The sequence below is a fragment of the Rhinopithecus bieti genome, unplaced genomic scaffold (genome assembly GCF_001698545.2).
Source record: "Rhinopithecus bieti isolate Rb0 unplaced genomic scaffold, ASM169854v2 scaffold_48368, whole genome shotgun sequence".
NCBI lineage: Eukaryota > Metazoa > Chordata > Mammalia > Primates > Cercopithecidae > Rhinopithecus > Rhinopithecus bieti.
The window spans coordinates 477,343-501,416 of record NW_016819103.1 but is presented as its reverse complement, the minus strand read 5'-3'; the positions used below and the strand labels follow the sequence as shown (position 1 = coordinate 501,416).

The 24,074-nt window shown below is 42.6% G+C and overlaps 1 protein-coding gene across 1 annotated transcript in view; it reads right to left on the bottom strand.

Annotated features, from left to right (window-relative positions):
- The window catches only part of ATG7 (autophagy related 7), a 288,133-nt gene that overhangs the window by 258,153 nt on the left and 5,906 nt on the right, over positions 1-24,074 (bottom strand). Inside the window, exons 2-4 of the mRNA XM_017858252.1 lie at positions 8,621-8,790; positions 8,061-8,115; positions 777-894 (exon numbers count right to left, since the gene is read on the bottom strand). Coding sequence (XP_017713741.1) covers positions 777-894; positions 8,061-8,115; positions 8,621-8,780 — 333 coding nt within the window. The 5' untranslated portion in view covers positions 8,781-8,790. The remainder of the gene's footprint in view (positions 1-776; positions 895-8,060; positions 8,116-8,620; positions 8,791-24,074) is intronic.

The following is a 24,074-nucleotide window of genomic DNA, read 5'->3' as shown; positions in this document are numbered from 1 at the left end:
TGGGTGACAGAGCGAGACTCCGTCTCAAAAAAAAAAAAAAGACTGGTATAAAGACTACTTGATTAAAGCGGTTAGACAGGACTGGGATAAACTGCCCCCGCCTCCCATTTTAATTCCTCTCACTAACTCCAATGTAAAGAAGCAAAGGAAAGACATTCCAGGCAGAGAGGATATTGTGTTCCCAAGAAGACAGGACAGAACAGAAAGTAGGTGGAGGGAATTACATGTGATTTAATATGATAGACTCAGAGAATGCAAGGGCAAGAGTGAGAGGTTAGAAAGGACAAGAGAAAAACAGGGCCAGGCCACAGAGGCCTTGAAAATCAGACGCAGTAGATCAGATAAGCAAAGACACTGGAGAGACTACGTGATAATCTCCTCTACCGCATGGTGCACAGGATTGCCAAGCCTCCCCAAGGCACAATAAACAGAGTGCCCAGAGGCATTCAGCCACAGGAACACAACTCTCCAAGGTCTGGCTGCTTCAAAATGCTGGCTGGAGATGAGCAGCAAACTGATTACTTAACCTCTGCCCTGCCATGTTATTTCCAGCCTATCCCAGGTGAGAGCCTGGATGTCCTCTCCCTGACCTTCGGGCCAATACAGAAGGAGACAGCTGGAGTATTCTCTCTTGGGAAATATGCCAAAGCCCACAAGTGTCTTTAAGTTCCTATCATATGCCAGTTTCTGCAGCAGACCCACGTGCCTGATCACAAACACTGCACCTGCCAGGACCACAGGAAATATGACACATACATCACGTTTTCCCAGCTAACCTCATTTGCTGCTTGTTCCAAAAGGAGCTTCTTATCTGCAGTCTTGAAAGACTCGAGTGTGTTGGTGTTATACAGTGTTCCAACAGCTGGGCAGCAACGGGCTGGGGTGGGAGCACTCCTAGATACAAGAGAAACACGGTTAGCCAGGCACAGCTGGGACTCAGAGAGCCAGGGAGAGACAAGTCAACCACCACTGTAGTGGGAGAAAAAGGGTATTGTTCTGTAGGGCAAACAGAAGATTAACTGTATGTTTTCTTGGAAAAGATGAATATCATCACTCAAGAACTAAAAAACAGACAACTATATAGGGAAAATCTATATATTCCCTGTACTCTAACCTATCAGGATGCTGTTCTTCCACTGTCCCCCAAAGAGAAGTTCATTTCCTTTTTTTTCTCCTTTCCATCTTTAACCTGAGGGAAATATTGTTTGTTGAGCCAGGAACTGTGCACAGTTTGAATTCTCATAACAGCTCTTTTCCCCATTTAAAGGTTTAAACAACTTGCCTAAGGTCACATAATAATAGGCAGAGCTTGAATCTAAAACCAGAACTAGCTGAGCCCAAGGTACTGTGCTGTGCCTACACCACCTCTCAGACCCTCCCAGGCTTCAAGGTCCTGCTCCAATCTCTCATCTTCTGGAAAGCTATCTCCACTTTCTCTGCTAAGAGTTGGCACACAAAACTCAGCATAATATTTTCGAGCATTTTCAAGAACTACAGTCATACCCACCCAGTTGGAGGACAGTAAGCTCCCCGAGGATAGAAAGTACGTGTTCTTCTAACTGTCCCAAAACCTAGCCTGCCCCAAACGGGGCTCTGCACAAAACTGCTGCTGGGTAAGTCCCTGATGGTTGTCTGAGTCTCACAGACAAAACGTCTCACACCTGGGCTACCTGTCAATCTGTCATGCCACCAGGATCACACACTCTACATTGCGCCCAAAGGCCTCACAGTCCTCAGAGTAAGCAAAGTCAGGAGAAGAGAAGAGGAGTTGATTCTGAATATGAATTCAGATGTGGACAAATCTGGTCTCTTCTCTGAAATGATTAACTTGCATTTCAGAGTTTACAAATGTTAAATGAAAATATTCATTTCATTAGTAGCCTACTGTTGTTGTCACAGTTAATGCAGACAGAATGCCTTTTTACTGATTGCACTGACGATAGCTGCATAGTTCAAAAGAACCTGTGTCTTTTCATTTAGAGTCCATGTAAAATTGGGTTTATGGGGCTGAAGTAGAAATCTAAACCTAGAACAGGTATGAAAGGGTGCAATTAATGACATGGCTCTGTCAAATGCCATCTATCAGGCTCAATGACTCTGTCAAATGCCATCTATCAGGCTCAAACACCAAGTCCTCAGGGAAAGTTAGCTGTCAATGGCCACAGCCTTCTCTTGGAAGCTATGAGTCAGCAAATCACAAGTTGTTTGTCACCATGCTCCTCCAATAAAAGAATATTTTTCATCCAGGTGAGATGAGGACATCCAAGCTGGTCTTGAAGAGAGAGAAATCACAAAGGGAAAAGATTAAGCCCAGAGGAAAGGCAAAGAAAGCAGAGCAGTTGGTAAACTAGGCCTTCTACATTCAGACTTGGCTTTATGAAATTACTGCTGAAAAAAGATGTGGAAACAGAAGGAAGCATGCTATGATCTAATTTGGACAAAAGCACAGAGGAGGAAGGTGCCCTTCTTCCCAAACTTCCCAGGTGTGTAAGAGCCATACCAAAGCCTCACTCTGTGAAAGGAGAAAACTACATACCAAGAGCTCAAGCAACTGCAAGACGGCTAGGCTCCTAGGAGCATCAGCACTTATGCAAGTTAATTAGCCAGGACAATCGGGAGCTTCAGAGAGGCATCTTTCATGACTAAAGTTCTACCATGAGAGGTGGCAGGAAAATGAATTTAAAAAGTGATAGTGAGAGAGAAGGAGCCTGAAACTTGGAGATAAGAGAATTTAGTTCAAATCTTGGTTCTGACACTTACTAGTTTAGTTTCTTATGGTTCTATTTACATGAAATATGCAGAATAGGCAAATCCTCAGAGACAGGAAGTAAAGTTATGGTTGGCTAGGGCTGGTGACTATGCAGGAGTGGGGATGGGGAGTAACTGCTAAGGGTATCTTTTCTGGGAGATGCAAATGTTCTGGAATTAGTCGTGATGGTTGCACAACTCTATGAATCTACTAAAAACCACTGAATTGTACAGTTTAAAGGGGTGAATTTTATGGTATATGAATTATATCTCAACATAGCTGCTAAAAAGAATCCGAATTAGAAATTTTCTCCACATACTAAGGCCAACAGTGAACTTGCAATAATGCATATACTAACCTAGTAAAAATGGATCTCACAAAGGCCGTAAGACTGGACCTGCTTTGGGGACATTACAGCTAGACACTTGGCCTTCACTTCATTCAGTCTCGCAGTGGTGACTCAGGAAAGTGCCGGGGCTGTGTTGCACCAGTTATTTACACTTGGCCAACAGGCAGGCAGGTGGTCAGAACGGAATAAATCCTCTGGAAGAGCACCTGTGCTCTTTATACCTGGAGGAATCTACTTCACACACAGCTTCACATGCCCACAGGGAATGTCTGGAACCCAGAAAGCCACAGTCAGTTTGGGGTCATGCTTCTTTGTCGTCTCCTGACTTCCCTAGCGATCGCAGAGTTTCTGTCTGTAACATCCTCGAACACAGTCCATTGGTGTCTTTCTATCAACCACACCACATATCATTTTGACAGCCATGTGCTTAGACCGATTGTAATTCAATTAGACAGTTATTGAGCAAACAGTACACCCCAGATCTGTGTTGGGTGCTGGTGACACAGCAGAGAATAAGAAAGACACAGTCTCTGCCCCACACATATGAGTGTGCGTAAGACTCCTACTTCCTTCACTACATTTTCAGTTCTTTGAGGGCAAGAATTATGCCTTCTATTTCTCTAATTAGGTCCAACTTGAGGTTTAGGAAAGAAAAAGGTTTTTTTTCTTTTTTTATTTAACTTTTTTTTTTTTTATTGAGACAGAGTCTCACTCTGTCACCTAGGCTGGAGTGCAGTGGCACGATCTCAGCTCACTGAAAGCTCCGCATCCTGGGTTCATGCCTTTCTCCTGCCTCAGCCTCCCATGTAGCCGGGACTGCAGGTGCCTGCCACCATGCCCGGCTAATTTTTTTTGTATTTTCAGTAGTGACGGGGTTTCACCGTGTTAACCAGGATGGTCTCGATCTCCTGACCTTGTGATCCGCCCACCTCGGCCTCCCAAAGTGCTGGGATTACAGGCGTGAGCCACCGCACGCGGTGGAAAATTCTTTATCAGCTTCACATTGGTATAGAGATTGTCAATCAAAATCTATTTTCCTCCTTGTCAACAGAAATAGAAAGCACACATAACGTTTTAGTTGGGTTCCATGCTTCCCAGTCTTCTTTGCTAGACAGGTAAGGCCACGAGTTGTCCTCAGTAGAATCTGAGTGCAGTGATGCATCTCCCTTCCCGCCAGGGCCTTTAAGAGACCAGGTATGTCTCTTCCACCTTTTCGCACCTTGGCTGTCTTTCCTCATTAATCTGTTGTTACCTGAAAGTAACAATTGTCTTAATCAGCACACAAATGCAAAGTCCTCAGGGATAATGGAGCCACAACATGGAAGAAGACTGGACCAGCAGCCCTGGGCTATTCTACGAGCAAGAAATGAACTTCCTTTGTGTTTGGACCCTTACATTTTTGTGTCTGATTTAGCAGGATACCCTAACTCAAGACAGCATCCTCCAGTTTAAGACAGTTGGTGCCTGATAAAATACTACTTGACTGACAATTTATCTAATACAATTCAGAGAACAGGATCCTTGTGCTGCTGCCTGCAGAGATCCATAAGACTCCCAGGGGCACAGAGTAGAAGGGACTTATCCAGTGCTACGCAAAGCTGAGATACTCTTGACATCTACAAGTGAGTACTGGGATTGTCAGCTATTCAACTGTATGTCATTCCTGTCTGTATGCCCAGCACCTAGCACATTTTATTATCAAGACACAGAGGAAGCAATCAATAAGTTTTCCTGAAATAATGATTACCTCTCCATGCTTATTACAGCACTGAGCACACTACAATGCAAATATTTGCCTTCTACTTCTCTCTCTCATATAGTAGAGGAGCTCTGGAGAACACATTTCATAAGTCTTTGTATTCCTAACACCTACACATCTGCACATTGTAGATATTCCTTCTTTGATAAAAAAAATTCATAAAGACTTTCTCTACCAACCCATGCAGATACACAGCAATCAAAACAAAGATGGGGTAATAATAAAGGAAATAATTTGGAATAAAGAAATCCCCCTTCTGAGAAGTCCCAAGCATTTTCATTAAACTTCCCAGCCATCCTAATAGGGACTCAGAAAGTGACAGACTTTTAAAACTGGAGAGAACATTAGAAAGCAAGAATCCATTTTAAAGATGAGGAAACAAAAGCCGAGAAAACTAAAAGGGCTTATTGAAGTAGCACAGTTAATTAGCCATAGACTCCAAATCTTCAAACTTCAAATCCAGGGCTATTTTCACACAATGGGGACTATATCTTATTTTCACTCACCTCCCACTGTCTATCACAGTGCCTCGCACACTGAGGGTATTCAGTGGTTAAAGAAAAAATATGATGAGTGAAAATGAGCTATTTGTGTGAAAGTTATAGCTTGCAGGATCACATATTTTCTTATCTCCTTCAACCAAAATTTTTAGATTAATGAAGTTTAAGATGCTCACATTTTGTAATAAGTTCAAACTTAACTTCTGTGAACTGTGTTTTTCTAATTAATTGTTCTAAAGAATAAAATCATTAAAACCTTATAAAACAAACAAAACTGCAGTCCAGTAGAAGGATAAGGATAGGAGTGAGGTTAGTCTGAGATAAATATGAGGCTCTCCAGATTACACAAAACAGACTACTGATGCTCCCCCATACCATCTTCAGACAACTTAATGCTTGCACATTTCCAGTATTTTCCTCGTTGTATCTTAATGGCTCCAAAATAAGTTAGCTTGCCGAAACAAGAGAGAGATTATTAGGATTTTATTTCTTTTGACAGGCAACCACAAGGAATTTACAACGGAGCAAGAAAGCTCCAAAGGGAACAAGAAACACCAACACATACATTTTTAAAGATACAAATACTAACATCATTGTGGATGTACGTCATACTTTCAAATTTTGCAACTGAATTGAGATAAAGGGAAAAAAAAGTATTGATTTTCCGAGGTTAAAAAAAAATCTAGGGACACTTTATTTTAAATATCCTAATATTTGACTATTGCCACTTTCAAAAGTCAGAAAGACCTTATAAAGACTTCTTCACCTTCCTAAAATTCCCCATCTTGATATTGCTGAGGTACAATAAAGCAGAAAAAACACTGTAGCCTTTTTCAATTCTCAATAATCTTAAAGGCCCTCATCATGGTTTCAGCTCCACCCTCTTTCTCAAACTGAATTCTTAAGGCCCACAATGACTTAATCAACACACACGACGGCCCTCACACTGACCCCTGTGCTTCTGATACTGTTAGTTTCTCTCTCCCTCCAGAAAGCATTTCCTTCTTTGGTTTCTGTAACACTTTTCTGGTTTTCCTCTGACAACCCCTGTGTCCTTCGCTAGATCTGTATCGTCTTTCGCCTCCCTAATCAGAGCCATTCACTGTTTGCGCCTTTTGTTCTTATACTATACAGATGCTCCTTGACTTACCATGTCCTGATAAACTCACCATAAATTGAAAAAAAAATCATAAATAAAAACTCTATTTAATACGCCTAACCTGCCAGACATAGCTTAGTCTAGCCTCTCTTAAACGTGTCCAGAACACTTACATTAGCCTACAGTTGGGCAAAATCATCTTAACACAAAGACTGTTTCATAATAAAGTGTTGAATATCTCAGGTAATTTATTGAATACTGTACTGAAAGTGAAAAAACAGAATGGCTGTATGGGTCCACAAAGTATAATTTCCACTGAATGTGTATCACTTTCTCACCGTCATAAAGTCAAAAAGTCATTAAACCACCATAAGTTGGAGACTATCTTTATTCTCTTTCTCCTCTACCTGGATGTCTCCCAAATCTAGTCTGATCCTCTCTCCCCGACTCCAGTTCCTTCTGGACATTTCTAGTAGATACTGTCATCTCAAACTCAACATATTCTAAACCAAACTTGTCTCCTCCTAAATTTCTATCCCCATCCTGGTTTCTCTATTTCTGTAGAAGATAGCAAAATCCCTGTAGCTACTCATACTGGGTTTCAGAAATACATTTGTAAATACATTTTTTTCTCTCACCCCTGCTTTCTACATTTGGCTAGGTGTGACCCTGGGCAAGCAATTTTTACCATTCATCCCACGGTTTCCTCATCTGAAAAAGAGAAAAATCACAGCTGGCAAGTCTGAAAGAACAGATGTTTATGAAACTGTCTAATTAAGTGCTCAATAAATGTGTCTCTTGGCTGGGTGTGGTGGCTCGATCCTGTAATCCCAGCACTTTGAGAGGCCAAGGCAGGCGGATCACTTGAAGTCAGGAGTTCGAGATCAGCCTGGCAAATATGGTGAAACACTGTCTCTACCAAAAAAAAAAAAAAAATTAGCCAGGTGTGATGGCGCGTGCTTGTAATCCCAGCTGCTTGGGAGGCTGAGGCACGAGAATAGCTTGAACTCAGAAGGCGGAGGTTGCAGTGGGCTGAGATTGTGCCACTGAATTCCAGCCTGGGTGACAGAGTGAGACCCTGTCTCAAAAAAAAAAAAAAAAAAAGTGTCTCTTCTCTCCAGCAACTCCCCATAGCTCCCAAGCAGATGAAAAAAATTCTTCAAGGATATATCTATCATATGCCTTTACATAGCACTATAATGCCTTGCACAGTGGCTTGTATACAGAAGTAGCCTAATAAACATTCATTGATCAATGCCCATGGACAAGCAACTAAAGGAGTGAATCGAGAGAGGTATCAAGAAAAGATCACAAAATATTAACTACAATCAAAATCAAGAGGGATATTATCTATGTCTCAATCAATCTAGAAGGCACCTGGCACCTAATTGGCTCTGATATACGTGATGAAAAATGAACCAGACAGACCTAAGCATCTAGCATTCATCTCTATGGGAGGTATAAAAGAATCACAAGGGGGCTGACTCCGCTCACCGGGAGCTTCCCTAGTCCTCCTGTGGTCCACATATGAGGGAGGTAAGCATGCTCATTCCTTGCCAAAAGTAGTGTTCTTTACTTCAGATTTTGAACAAATAAATACTCACATGTCAAAAGCACTGAACTCCAATGTTAAGCGAGCTGGCAGCCCAGCAGAGTCACCTGGACAGAAGCATTATCACATTTTCAATGACAAGTCAGAAATAGCAGCATTCATAACAAAAATGCTTATGAATAGTTTTCTTCTCTTTGTTGAGCCCAAGGCGCCCCATCCAATTTCTGATTATCTATGCTACATAGATAATATATGTATGGATAGATAATGGCAGAATGTGACAGAGCTCTTGTGAATATGAGACATTTGCCAAGAATATAAAAAAGATTCAATGGAAAAAAATATTTCCAATCTCTTCCCCCAGCAATGCTAAGTAATGGGTATTATTTGGATTAATAATTTGAGTTTCACTACTCTCTTCTTTTTCCCCACAACAAGAGAAAATAAATGAAAATGAACTGAGATCAAAAAGTCAGGAAGTAAAATAGAAACTAGTGAAGAGCACTGATTACAAAAGACAAGGCTGTCTCTTTCTAAAGGAAAGCTGACACTATACTAGAGAACAGAGAGGATAACAGAAGATGATGGAAAATGAAATTTACAATCACCTACCATTGTAGTAATAACCCTTAATGTCCTTAGGAGCTTCATCCAGCCGATACTCGTTCAGCTTTTTCTGGGTCAACTCATGCCAGAACCCAACATCCAAGGCACTGCTAAAGGGGGCAAACTGCAGTTTAGAGAGTCCAGGATCCCCCGTAGCTGCTGCCATTATTTCCTGCCTACTAAAAAACAAAACAGAACACAGCAAAATAACATATCCATGCAAAACCTGATGAGAAAGAACACTTGTAATAAAGCTTAATTCAAACAAACAAAAAGTAATGAGATGTTTACAGGCTACCTTAAGACACAATTTCTTTTTGGATTGTGGTAAGAAACACATAACATATACTTTACCATCTTGATTATTTTGAAGTGTACAGTTGGGTGGTATTAAGCATAATCACAATGTTGTAAAACAGATCTCCAGAACTTTTTCCTCTTGCAAAACTGGAACTCTATACTCTTTAAACAATAACTCCCCATTTCCTTTCTCCCAGGACCTTGCACCCGCCATTCTACTTTCTGTTTATACGGGTCTGACTACTTCATGTAAATGGAATCATACAGTACTTGTGTTTTTGTGACTGGATTATTTCACTTAAGACACAACTTTGAAAACCATCCTAATTGGCCTGTGTTGTCAAGCCGATTCTCCTCACGACAGTGATTTTTCTTTCTTTTTTTTTTTTAATTGAGATGGAGTCTCACTCTTTAACCCAGGCTGGAGTACAGTGGCGCAATCTCGGCTCACTACAACCTCCGCCTCGCGGGTTCAAACAATTCTCCTGCCTCAGTCTCCCAAGCAGCTAGGACTACAGGCGCATGCCACCAGGCCCAGCTAATTTTTGTATTTTTGGTAGAGACGGGGTTTCACCGATGACACAGTGATTTTTCTAAGTAATCCTTTGTGGCCTTAATGTTTATGCTTCTTTCTTCCTTGAGTCAGTCTGACTGATGATGCACTACCGTAACTCCTTCTTCGACACAGACACTGTCTCAGAAGTTTTTGCCATCTTGTGTGGTCCTGGAGAACTCTGCAAGTACAAAATCTTACATCTGGCCACTCAGAAATACAACAACCCAAACTGTCAGAATTCTGTCTGTATGAGAGCAGTGCTTTAACTCCTCTAGCTGAGGCAGACAATGAGGATACATTGCTCCCCACCTCCCACAGTGCCTAAATTTCTTTGAAATCTCATATTTTATCTTTTCAATGCATGGAAATTTTGTATTTTGTGCCATGATACATATTTTATTATTTCATTTCCCCCCTCATATCATCTAATAAATTTGACCTTCCTGGCAATCATGCTGTAACTTTCTATAATCCCTCCACACTCTCAGGTGTAACATACCCCAGTTTGAGAAGGACAATACTAAAGAAATCTGGCAGCTCCAAAAACCAAATTGATGAGGTCCGTTCACTTTCCATTCTGTCCAATTACCCCACAACCAGATATACAAGTATTTCTGCAGCAGAACATATGAACAGTCACTATAAATGGGATACTTTCTTTTTTTTTTTTTTTGAGACAGGGTTACGCTCTGCTGCCCAGGCTGCAGTACAGTGGCACAATCTAAGCTCACTGCAACCTCAGCCTCCCAAGCTCAAGCAATCCTCCCACCTCAGCCTCCCGAGTGGCTGAGACTACAGGCATGGGCCACCATGACTGGCTAATTTTTCTGTATTTTCAGTAGAGACCAGGTCTTGTCATGTTGCCCAGGCTGGTCTTGAGCTCTTGCACTCATGATCCTTCCACCCCAGTTTCCCAAAGTGCTGGGATTACAGGCATGAGCCACTGTGCCTGGCCAAATGGGATACATTTTTAAAAGACAGCTCATATCTACTCAGGGAGGTTTTGCTTGAGTTTTGTGCCAAGACTATTAGAAAGCTTTCAGTTTTCCAAACTTGTTGGATTTAGAATTAGAGATAAGGAGCTTTGGATTGATAGAAACTGTATAATGAAATACAAAGCTAGTGCTCCTACATAAAAGGTGTTCAAATCAAGAAGAATGGGATGAATGTGGGGCAGAACCTTGGGAAAGACACCGTGAATAAGATGGGCACCGAGTGATGTTGAAAAGGACGGGTAAGGTTGGGGGGGGATGGGTGGAGGGCAGAAGGAACAAGAAGAGCAGAGGAATACTCATGGCAGAAATGGGGACACGTGAAACCAGCTGTCCTCATGTGGAGGGTCTGTGCTGTGCAAGAGCAGCACACACAGAGCTGAGCAGGTGACATGGGTGAACACCTATGGAGAAGCCTCAAATGCAAGGCTAACAAATTCCGGAGTGGGAAGCCAGTGGCAGTCCGGCATAATGAATATGATTCTGCAGTGGGTAAAGGGCTTTGAAGGAGGCAGGCAGGGAAATCAGCTAAGAGCCCAAAAATGTATGAAGACCTGGATTAGAGCAGAGGAGTAAGACTGAAAAGGAGGGGACCCTTGTTGGGGCTGATTTAAAAGAAAAGGTGACCTAACTTGATATCTTAGTGGACTCAAGAAATGGAAAGAGAGAATAAAGTCCTTGGGGTGTCAAGCCATGAATGGCTAGGAGAATGGCAGCTTGAGTGAAAGACAAGACCCTTGAGAGGCAAAGCAAGTTTCAGAAGAGTAACAATGAAAGACATTTTCAGCTGTGGACAACAGCAGGGCAAAGATAAGCTAAGGAAACTGGACATGGATACTGAGAGAACAGCTAACACAGGTGACAATGATCAGCTCTTAGAAGTTACTCAGAGAAAGAAAAGCCCCACAAAGTCCTAGAGAATGTCCACAGTTAGGGAGTACAAAGAAATAGAACCAGTAGGCCAGGTGTGGTGGCTCATGCCCATAATCCCAGCACTTTGGGAGGCCAAGGCAGGTGGATCACCTGAGGTCAGGAGTTCAAGACCAGCCTGACCAAAATGGTGAAACTCCATCTCTACTAAAAATACAAAATTAGCTGGGCGTGGTGGCACATGCCTGTAGTCCCAGCCACTCGGGAGGCTGAGGCAGGAGAACTGCTTGAACCCAGGAGGTAGAGGTTGCAGTGAGCTGAGATTGTGTCATTGCACTCTAGCCTGGGCAACAACAGTGAAACTCCATCTCAAAAAAAAAAAAAAAGATAACAGACAGTTGTATATAAATTGCAGACGGTGGTTCCTGGTGCCTTCAAGGTTGTACATCTGAAGCCTAAAATAAAGTCTGCCTATCTAGGGGTGGCTGGTTTATGAGGTTGGCTGGTCAGTGCTGGTCACGAGGTTGGTAGTCAGTGACAGCTACCTGGAGAAGAGGAAGGAGAAGGCCAAGATCCACTACCAGGAGTAAAAACAGCCCACGAGCCTGCAGAAACAGGCAAAAGAGAATGTGAAGAAAACTGACAAATACAGAGGTCCTCAAGACTATGGGCTCCTGGTCTGAGCCCAATAAAGACTTCTTATTCCTCACGCTTGGCCTGGCCTGCCCCTCCTCCATCACCACACTGGGATGTGGGGGACCCAGGTGGCAGTCCAGGTACGGAAGGCAGCCCGGGACTTAGAAAGATGAGAAAGAGGAAAGGGCCTTAGTCACTGCCTTTCTGTAGTTATCTGGAACAATTCTAGGAGTTGTGCAGACATAATTTGCCATGACCTACTTGTTCATGAGAGAGTTTATAAGAACAACTAGTTACTTCTGTTTCAATATTAGCAAAAGTGAGCTGAACACTAATTGGAGGGGAGCCCTACCCTGTGAATGAGGCATCTATTTCCCACCTGGTCATATACTATAGACTGTAGCTGCTAGGATGTGAGAAAACACACGGGGAGGATATGAGTTTGCTGTTGTACAAACACTATTTATAGAAGCAGAGACTGGGAAGATGTGCAACCAAAGGGGTTCCAGGTATTGCCCTTGTTCCTTCACTGTACTTTGTAAACAGAAACAAACTACTTTTACAGAGAGAAAAAAAAAGGTCCAGTGCAGTGGTCCATGCTTGTAATCGTAACTCTTTGGGAGGCTGACGCAGGAGGATCACTTGAGCCCAGGAGTTTGAGACCAGCCTGGACAACATGGTGAGACTCCATTTCTACAAAAAATTTTTAAAATTTGCCGGGCATTGCAGGGCACACCTGTAGTCCCAACAACTCGGGAAGCTGAGGTAGGAAGATAGCTTGAGCCCACCAGGAGGTTGAGGCTGCAGTGAACCATGATTGCACAAAAGTAATTTGCATAAGAGGCACATCATTTAAATATTTCTGACTTATTTGGCCTTAGGGAAATTGTGAACAGAACCCAAGGACCTACTTCACAAGAGGATACAGTTGATATTCAGCTGCTGAAACTGTTCCATGACAGGCTGAAAACAGAAAAGTCTTAAGTTGCACAGCAGCATGATGAGGAATCTTCTGGAAATACCTAAATAGGACAATCTATGGTAAAGGTATCACTTAGGAACATACACATCTATGTCACATCACTATAGTCCTTAAGCTGGAAGGGAAGATTTAAGAAGTAATGGTCGGAGGGGAATTTGGGGGGAAGTGAGTCCTAGGTAGTTATTCATGTGTCACTAATCTAAATCCAAACATTACTTACTTCCTGAAAAAGTAAGGCTTGCCTGTATAACCCTGGACAGTGCAAGTGAAACTTCAGCCTCTGCTTAGCTTAGAAAGACAAAGGATTGTTTCTATCACACTTCAACATTATATTCAGACACAGTCAAGGAAGAAATTAACATAGGCATCAATGTAAGTGTGTTTCAATTTTATTTCAAACTATTTCAGGATGTGAAATCCAGGAGTTACACAAGATGGGATTGTGTCACTGCCAATTAAACAGGAAAGGTTTTGATAGGGATTCAACACCGTAATGAACAAGAACTCTAGCAGCGTAAAAAAGCCTGCAGTGGCCAAGAAGTTCAGTCAAGATTAAACTGAAATAGCAGGGTGTGTGGTTAACCAATACAACCCCCCTGGGGCTGTGTCTGCCACCCAAACTTGGTGCAAATTTCAGACTTTAATGAAAATAAAACTGAGTCACACTCAGCATGAGTAGGAGCTCAGAAAATGTCACTGAATGAGTACTTATCAAAAGTTTCTGTCCAAATGGACCTAATCTTTTGTTTTTTAAGATCAAATCCCCACAGGAAACGTTCAGTGGTATTTGCCTCCCAAGAAGGCTGCTAGAAGGTCAGGAGAGAGGAGTGTAGGGAGACTTATTTTCACTGCATGACCTTTTTTGCCTCTTAAAGTTTGTATTATGTATATAAAATAACAATATAGAAATAACTAAAATAATTAAAGAAAAAAGTCCTAACCCAATGGCAAGAAGAAGACAAAGAGAGAGAAAAAAGACTAGCAGTTCGACTGCTTTGGTTCCAAGAAATCATAGCTGGAAGATCCCTGAAACAAGAACCATGTCTTACTCACCTTTCTTCAGGACTGAGCACAGTGCCTAGATCATATTAAGAGCTCAGTAAAGGTTGAAGTGAAATATTAGCTCTCTTTTCCCACAAAGGGCCAATGGATGGATGTTATATAGTAAGATAAATTTCAGCAGAGTTTAAAAATTACTAATAGCTTGAATTGTCCAAACATGAAATAGATCAGAGAGACAATGAGCTCTCCATTAGTAGAAGTGTTCAAGCATATACTGGATGATTATTTGCCGTGTAATACTGCACAAAGCATTACTGTATCAGGCAGTCAAACAAGACCAGGGTTTAGCAAGCTTTTCCTGAAGAGGGCCAGAGAGTAAATATTTTAAGGCACTGCAGGCCTCAAACAGTCTGTTGTGTATTTTATTTTTTTACAACCCTTAAAAAAATGCAAACAACATTCTTAGTTCCTGGACTGCACAAAAAAAGGCCTCAGGCAGGATTTGACCCACAGGCTGTAGTTTGCTGACCTCTGGACTAAATGATCTTCCAAACCTGTTATCCTTTGATTCTTTGAAGGTGCCAATAACGTATTTTGTTTTGAGGGAGACTGACATTTTTGGCATAATCTTTTTAAAGGGCAGTAAAGATCAGTGAGGGCTGCTGAGGGCAAAGGCCCGATTCTAAGGCCACATCTGCTGGTCTGCAATAGGCACCTTGTAACGCTGCAAATACTTCTTTATGAACTGGTAAATATAGTCTACTCAAAACATTCACACATCTCTCAGCATCATTAAGCCAAGACGAAGCTCATTTGATATTTATTGAGGCTCATAACGTTCCGGAAAGACTGCATCAGCAGCATTCTACATCCTAAGCAGGCATATGACTACACCTCTGATGGTTTCCTTATGCTTTCTCCCAGACCCCTGTTGCTGCCTTCCGACTTTCCTAGTCCTACCCCGCAGCCCTGTCACTCCTCACCTGTGACTTGATGCTCCTTAACAGCGGCTCTCAGGCCCCCATGGCCTACCTAGAACCGACAACCCCTATGTCTGAAAAGCGTTCCCTGTTCTCCGTCGCCTTGCTTCTGTGACTGCCTGGCATTTTGAAAAGCCAGCTCAGAGGTGACCTGCTCAGGAAAGCCTTCTCAGAGGTGCCTCGCCTGTCTTCACTCCCCTCATACTCCTCCCCTGGCAGCTATACTTAATCACTCCTGGCTCTAAGCCACCTAGACAATTGGTATTGTTTTTCAACTCTTTGCTTACCTGTTTGCCTCCACCAAACTTGATTGTAAATTCTACAAATATGATCCTGGGTCATATTCCTTTCAATGTCCCTAGTCCCTTGCAGAGTAGCTCTCAAACATTACTAGGATGAATTTTAGAAACCTTTTATCAGTCAGGCACAGTGGCTCACACCTGCATTCCAGCACTTTGGGAGGCTGAGGCAGGAGGACTGCTTGGGGACAGGAGTTCATGACCAGCCTGGGCAACATAGCAGGACACCATCTCTAGAAAAAATTAATTTACAAATAAAATATAATAATAATAAAAGGTTGGGTGTGGTGGCTTACACCTGCAATCCCAGCACTTTGGGGGTCTGAGGCGGGAGGAAAGCTTGAGCTCAGGAGTTTGAGAACAGCCTGGGCAACATGGGCAACATTCCTTCTCCATGAAAAAAAATTAAAAAGTTAGCTGGTAATGGTGGTGGCATGTGCCTGTGTTCCCAGCTACTTGGGAGACTCAGGCAGAGGATCGCTTAAGCCCGGGAGATTAAGGCTGCAGTAAGCCAAGATGGCACCACTGCACTCCAGCCTAGGTGATAGAGCCAGACCCTGTCTCAGAAAAGAAAAAAAAAAAAAACACACAAGGAACTTTCTATAGATGTCCTCCCCAAAAGAAACAAAATAAAGAAATAACCCAGACTTCTATTACTATGAGAACAAACCCCATAAGCTAATGACCACAGAATATGGAGTAAGGAATAAAGAACATATGACGATATGCCATATAACTTAGGTCTCTAAACCTACTATTGTTTTTTCAGGACTAAGACTTTAGCAGGCAGGAAACATGCATGCACAAATCAGTGCAAATAAAACCTTACTCAACTGCATATGAAAGTGGTCAAGAATAAATGTTTCCTTCTGAAAGTGTTCTGCTAGCTAATAGTGACAGTATCTGGTCATTAAGATAGCATTTTAATGAACAGATTAAAGTTAACACCAGCAGCAACGTGACAAACAGACACTGTGTGCTATCTGATAGAATGCCATGGAAAGAACACAGCATCTGTAGTGTTCGGATGAAAATACACAACCTGGATTTCATGGGAGGAAACATCAGACAAACCCAAGCTGAAAAACATTCTACAAAATGACCAGGATTATAGTCTTCAAAAGTGACAAGGTCTTAAAAGTCAAAGGAAGACAAGGAGCTGTCCCAGATTGAAAGAGACCACAAAGACGTGACAGCTGGGGGCCACGTGTGATCCTGGGATGATGCTCCACTATAAAAGGGCATTATTGGGACTAAAACCGAATGGGAGTCTCTGGGAGATGGATAAGTGGAAGGTCTCTGTCTTATTCTTACAGTATTTCTGTAAGTTTGAAACTGTTACAAAATAAAATAGTAAGAACAATTTTATCACCCAGACACACACAGCTTTATACTTTGTTCAACAGGCAAAACCAATCAACCTGACAGAATTTAGAATGGTGATTACAGGGTGAGGTGGGGCTACTGACGGAGAAGGCCATGAGGAAGGCTCCTGCGGAGATGGAAATATTCTATATCTTGAGCTGGGTGGTGGTTACAAGGCATATACCTACGTAAAAAGCCACAGGCTAAACATTCGCAGTCAGTGCACTTTATGTATGTTATCCATGAATAAAGAAGTAAAATAGGTCCAGGTACAGCGGCTCACACCTGTAATCCCTGCACTTTGGGAGGCTGAAGCAGGAGGATTGCTTGAGCCCAGGAGTTCAAGACCAGCCTGGGCAACATGGTGGGCCCCCATCTCCACAAAAAATAAAAAAATTTGCCAGGCACCTGTAGTCCCAGCTACTTGGGAGGCTGAGGTGGGAGGATCACCTGAACCCAGGAGACTGAGTCTGCAGTGAGCCGTGATTGTGCCACTGCAGTCCAGCCTGAGTGACAGAGTGAGAACCTGTCTCAGGAAGGAATTTAAAAAAAAAAAAAAAAGGGCCAGGCACAGTGGCTCACGCTTGTAATCCTAGCACTTTGGGAGGCCAAAGCAGGATGATCACTTGAGCCCAGGGGTTCAAGACCAGTCTGGGCAACATAGTGAGACCCCATCTCTACAAATAATTTTAAAAAATTATTATGGAGTAGTGGTGCACGCCTGTGGTCCCAACTACTCAGAAGGCTGAGACGGGAGGATCACCTGAGCCCAGGTAATCCAGGCTGCAGTGAGCCATGACTGCACCACTGTTTTCCAGCCTGGGCAACAGAGCAAGACCCTGTCTCGAAAAATAAAATAAAATTAAAAAGTCGAATAAAACTCCTAACTTTAAACTATACCAGTCCTACGAAGAGAACCTTCATTTATTCATCCAACAGTTAACAGATGACCTACTTAAATTTAGCTTTGGCAAAAAGCAATTCATTACTCTAAATAAGGAGCCTAAATGGGAAATCATTTCCATAAAGTTTTCTGGCATTTTGTGATTAAAGAAGCTAAGGATGGAAGTATTTTGGCCTGGCTGCTTATGGAATTAATTGAAGCAGAAGTGCTTCCTGGAGTGAGACTGCCCAACCACTCTCCCTCTAGGATTGGACACAGCAAATATCAAGCCAGTGTAGAATTTTTTAAAATGAAGACATGTAGGATATTTTTTTAATGAAGAAATACAGGATTTTTTAAATGAAGAAGTAATTCACTTTAAAGTGAAGAAGTTATTGTAGAAAATAAACAACAGAGGGAGAGAAAAAAGCAAAAAAAACAAAGCCAGGTGCGGTGGCTCAAGCCTGTAATCCCAGCACTTTGGGAGGCCGAGGCGGGCGGATCACGAGGTCAGGAGATCAAGACCATCCTGGCTAACACAGTGAAACCCATCTCCACTAAAAATACAAAAAATTAGCCAGACGTGGTGGCGGGCGCCTGTAGTCCCCATTACTTGGGAGGTTGAGGCAGGAGAATGGTGTGAACCTGGGAGGCGGAGCTTGCAGTGAGCAGTGATTGCACCACTGTACTCCAGTCTGGGCGACAGAGCGAGGCTCCGTCTAAAACAAACAAACAAAACAAAAACAAAAAGAACCCGTCTTTAGGGGAAACTAGACACATAGGCCTCTAGTTTCCATAAACCAGTCTGATAATGTTAAAAAGTATCACACTCTAATTTTTCAGCGTGTGTTTTAGTTTTTTGTCTGTTTGCTTTAGGAGAGCAGGGGAGTTTTTTTCTGTTTGTTTGTTTTTGAGACGGAGTCTCGCTCTGTTGTCCAGGCTGGAGTGCAATGGCGTGATCTCGGCTCACTGCAACCTCTGTCATGCGCCACCACGCCCAGTTAATTTTTGTAATTTTAGTAGGGTTTCGTTATGTTGGCCAGGCTGGTCTCGAACTCCTGACCCCAGGTGATCCACCTGTTTTGGCCTCCCAAAGTGCTAGGATTACAGGAGTGAGCCACCGTGTCCACCATGAGCAGGGGAGTTTTTAATGGTTCAGGGAAAGGATGCTAAAAGCAGAGGTAACGTAATGCAGTCAGGAATCCGGTCTTTAGTCAGATAAACCCGAGTGTGGATTCCACCTCCACCTCCCATTGGCTGAGAAGCCTAGGGCAGGTTAGGGCGGGTTCCTTCACCCCCCTGCACATGGATTTACTCAGGCGTAAGATAAGGACAGGTATACCTACTCCAGAACTTGCTGGGAGGGCTAAATGTTTGTGACGTGCTTGTTACAGTGCCTGGCATACAGCAAGCAGTCAATAAATGGTAGCTGCTGGTAGTTTTTCTTGTCACTGCCCCATATTAGCCAACAATGCCTGACTAATGTGGTCCCTCTTCCCCATGCTCACTATGAAAATTTCCTCCGCCTAAAACACACCTCATTTGAAGCCTACCTCCCTCAAAAGAGCGCTGCAATCACAACAGAGGCTTAATTAAAAGGAAATGGTCAGTCTCCCACTACAGGTCATCAAGAAGTCCAAAAGAACAAGTTCTAAAGGGCAGCGAGCACTCAGTGTCCGATTTCTCTGAGCCCATGTGGGGCCATTCACTTAGCAGAAGTGCCAGAATAACTGCAATTTGGCCCTGAAGTGCCTTCTCTGGGCCAAAATGGAACACATAGAGCAGGCTTCTATTCTCATTTTCCCAGCTGCGGGGCTGCAAGCTCTGGCAGTCATTAAAATAAGCACCAAACCACATGACCAAGTCCCGCTGACAAACAGCATATGTTCTTAGCTGCTGATGTGTAAAAAGGAGGTGGAAATCACCAGGAGTGGGGAGGGGGCTGCTTTGGCATATGGAGCCAATGTACATTTTATAGACAAATGATGCTTCTGCAACCTCATGAGTTTCGGAAACAATCTGCAAGGCTGTTAAATAGGGAGGTTTAAAGCCTTCTCTTCCAAAAGAAGGAAAAAAGTTCTAAACTTAGAAGAAAGAGTAGGCTCTACCGGAAGATGAGAACTCAGGACTCCTACAGGGAAACCAGCTGGGTACGGAAACCTCACTTCCTTTTAAAAGTTGCATTAGAGTCAAGATGTCCCTGAGCCAAACTAACATCTCCACAAGACATCAAGTCATCAAGTCAGCCAAATGGGTCTGTGACTGTGCTTTCAGGTGATTTCTGTGGTAACAGCTGATCACACTGGCAGTTAGGAAAATTGCTATGATGGGTGAGTTGTCCTCCTCACCTTCGAGCCACCTCTCAATCAACGGGATTTCTTCTTCAGTGGGTCAACCAGGGAACAAGCAGTCACATCCACAGTCTTCAAACTCTATCTGTCCTTCTCATTGGTTACTTCTAGGAGCTGTTTTTCTTTTATTTGGGTTTCCTTCTGCTATAATACCTTCACCTTCACATGCAATCTGGTGTCCGTCAGCCTGAGTTTTTGAGAATGGATGCACTGGATACCAGCATTATGGGGTTTAAGAAGCCTACATGGGAGGGATAATGACAGCTGAGAAAATGTGGGGAAGAGGAGAGAGGAAGTAATACTGCCAGAAGGATGGAGGGCAGTGTGCCTCCTTCTGAGTCCTTTTGTTACCTCCATTGATCAACAGTGTTGCCCATTCCTCTGTTCATCTGAGAGACAGTCACCTGGATTCGTCTGAATCACTGTGGAGCCCTATGCCAACCAACAACTAAAATCTATGATGGTTTCCTAAAAGCTGGCTGAGTTATGAAGGCTTGCTTCTAAAAAATAACATCTCTGTGGTTTTCATTTCTGGTGATCTTTAAAGAATCCTAAGAAATGAGAGAGGTACTGAAAAACTGGCTCAAGCAAAGGCCTGATTTCAGATTTTCAAAATGTTTGATTTTTCTTTTTTTCTTTTCTTTTTTTTTTTTCCGAGACGGAATTTCACTCTTGTTGCCCAGGTTGGAGTGCAATGGCATGATCTTGGCTCACTGCAACCTCCACCTCCCACATTCAAACGATTCTCCTGCCTCAGCCTCCCAAGTAGCTGGGATTACAGGTGCCCGTCACTACATCCAGCTAATTTTTTATATTTTTAGTAGAGATAGGCTTTCACTATATTGGCCAGGCTGGTTTCGAATTCCTGACCTCAGGCGATCCACTTGCCTCAGCCTCCCAAAGTACTGGGATTACAGGTGTGAGCCACCGTGCCAGCCTGATTTTTCAAAGATAAGAATAAAGATGGGTTCTAAAGACCAGTGGATGGAAGTTTTGCTCCCAGGAAAGGTCCATATGGGCCACTGTAGTCCACTTAGCACCTTTGTACAATCAGAAAATTACACCCCTGTTTCAAGATTTTACTTCCTTTAGAGAAATGTTGTAATATACTGATTAGGTTAGCTCAAGACATAGTAGCCTTCTCTGCCACTGTCATTACAAAAATGTACCCACAATACCTACAATATAAATGGAACGCCCTTTGATGTGGCCTCTTGTGCAGTGTACAGCTTGTATAACTGTATGAGGCAGCCCTAAGTCATCACAAGAGGCCAATATGGTTTCTCTAAGAAAAAGTCATGACAGAGTAACTGCATTCCTACCTTGATCAGGGAAGAATCATAGACACAGGACATACAGGTCTCAGAAATGTCTCTCACAAGGCTGCTCTAGAAATCCCGGTAGACAAGATGAAGATACGGGAATTGAATCCTGATGTAATTAGAGGGATTAAGAACTAGTAAAATAATCTTATTCAAAGGATCTTGGTTACTGAATTAATTAATGTTAATTAGAAAGGAGCTAATAGCAGCAGGTCTTTGGCTTAGTCTCTGGGCCTGTCCAATTTATTTTATTTATTCACATGAATGAATATTTATCAACATTTACTAAGTATTTCATGTGCACTGATCCCTGTGCTAGGGCTAAAAGCAGGGGGAATAGGCAAATAAATAAATATATTAAATATTCTTATTGCCATATTTTACCAATAGCTTGGATAATGATATAGATTTGCTTATCAATTTTATACACGTCATGACACAAGAAGAAACAGGCAATACAAGTGACTAAAATTCAGGATAAAAAAAGACTCCGACCATCTGGAATGGTAGGCCTATTTTAACAAGATTTGAAATTTTATAGCGGTAAATCTAGGGCCCTAAATCTAAGTTCAAGAAAACAATTGGACAAGGCAGATGGTCTACTAGACTGGAAAGAGCATAGGTTCATAAGCCAGAGAGACCTGAGTTCAAATTCTGTCTCTGCTACTTTCTAGCCACACCACCTTGGACACGTCATTCAACTTCTCCGAGTCTGTTTCCTCTTCTGTTAGACAGGGATACCACCTACTGTGCAGAATTATTGTGAGGATTCAACTAGAAAATGTATACATCTGGTCCATAGGAGGCACTCAAAAAGCAGGACTAACATCATATTGTTTACCAATAACATGCCTGGCCAACATGGCGAAACCTGTCTCTACTAAAAACACAAAAAAGGGCCGGGCATGGTGGCAGGCGCCTATAATCCCAGCTACTCGGAAGGCTGAAGGTTGAGAATTGCTTGAACCCGGGAGGCGGAGGTTGCAGGAACTGAGATCGCACTACTGCACTCCAGCCTGGGTGATAGAGCAAGACTCTGTCTCAAAAGAAAAGAAATTGGGGTTTCCATTAGTTATTTATTCAATAAACAGTTACGTTATATACTTGTCTCTGTGCTACATTTCAGGGTTCAATGGCAAAAAAAACTACGGTCCCCACCTTTAAAGAGCTAACAATTTTGAAGCCAAAACAGATGGCAAAATAGAAGAGGAATCAGAGTATAGCAATTTGGAGGTAAAACAAATACAGTGTAGCCTGGTGTTGGTATATATACAGGAGGAAGGACATCTAAATTAGACTGATGAGGCAACAGTGTTTCTTATAGAAACCCTTAAGCTAATGTGTTTTTGTTTGTTTGTTTGTTTGTTTTTGAGATGGAGTCTTGAGACAGAGTCTTGCTCTGTCACCCAGGCTGGAGTGTGGTGGCGCAATTTCGGCTCACTGCAACCTCTGCCTCCTGGGTTCAAGCGTTTCTCCTGCCTCAGCCTCCTGAGTAGCTGGGATTACAGGCACCCGCCAACATGCCTGGCTAATTTTCGTATTTTTAGTAGCAACGGGGTTTCACTATGTTGGTTAGGCTGGTCTCGAACTCCTGACCTTGTGATCCGGCCACTTCAGCCTCCCAAAGTGCTGGGATTACCAGTGGAAGCCACCATACCTGACCAAGCCAAGGTTTTAAGAATGTCCTATAGAAACCCTTAAGCCAAGGTGTTAAGAACATCCAAGTAGATTCTCAACAGGGCCCCTATTGGCATGTTGGATGGGACAATTCTTTTTTGTTTAGAGCTATCCCTGCACATTGCAGAATGTTGAGCATCTCTGGCTCTCTCTCAATAAATGCAGTAATGCCCTCTGGTCAATGTCACAAAACAAAGCAAAATAAAACAGCTCCACAAACTTCCAAACTCGCCGTTGATGGTTGGGAAAGGGGGGGGCGGTTAGGTGGCAGCATTAGCTCCACGCAAGGACCCCTGGATTAGGAGGCTAGAGGCAGGGACTGGGGACTCTCCAGGCAAAGGGGGGAAGCTGACTCAGCTCACATCAACTACAGAAACACCCCATGGCCTCTGCATAAGCTTAGAATTTTCTTGGCCACCTCCACATATCCATCGTCTAGTGATTTTCTTTGCTCACTTTTCAAATCACAGCTCAATCATCACTTCTAAGGGAAGCCTTCCCTGACTCCCTCAGCTCCTGATTAGGTTGATCCTCCTATATTCTAGTCCTCAAAAAGCACCAACTACCTCACCTTCATAGCACATACGCAGTTATCCTCCTCAGTAGAATAAAAATTCTATGAGAAAGGAACCATGTCAGCTTCTCATTTTCCCACATTCATCAATGTTTTTCTAGCACCTGACTTAGCACCTCATAGGTGCCCAATAAATACCTGATAACTGAAACAATGAATAAATGAAAATTCTATGAGAAAGGAACCGTGTCAGCTTCTCATTTTCCCCTATTAATCATTGTTTTTCTAACACCAGTCTTAGCACCTCATAGGTGCCCAATAAATACTTGTTGATGACTGAAACAATAAATGAATGAACCAGGATGGTATGTTTGAGAAAATACAAATGAGTTCTGTTGCAGGAAGTCAGGGACCCTGAATAGAGGGACCGGCTGGAGTGGCGGCAGAGGAACATAAATTGTGAAGATTTCATTTTAATATGGACGTATATCAGTTCCCAAATAATACTTTTATAATTTCTTACACCTGCCTTTACTTCAATCTCTGAACATAAATTGTGAAGATTTCATTTTAATATGGACATTTATGAGTTCCAAAAATTAATACTTTTATAATTTCTTATGCCTGTCTTTAATCTCTTAATCCTGTTACCTTCATAAACTGAGAATGTACATCACCTCAGGACCACTATTGTGTTAACTGTACAAACTGATTGTAAAATATGTGTGTTT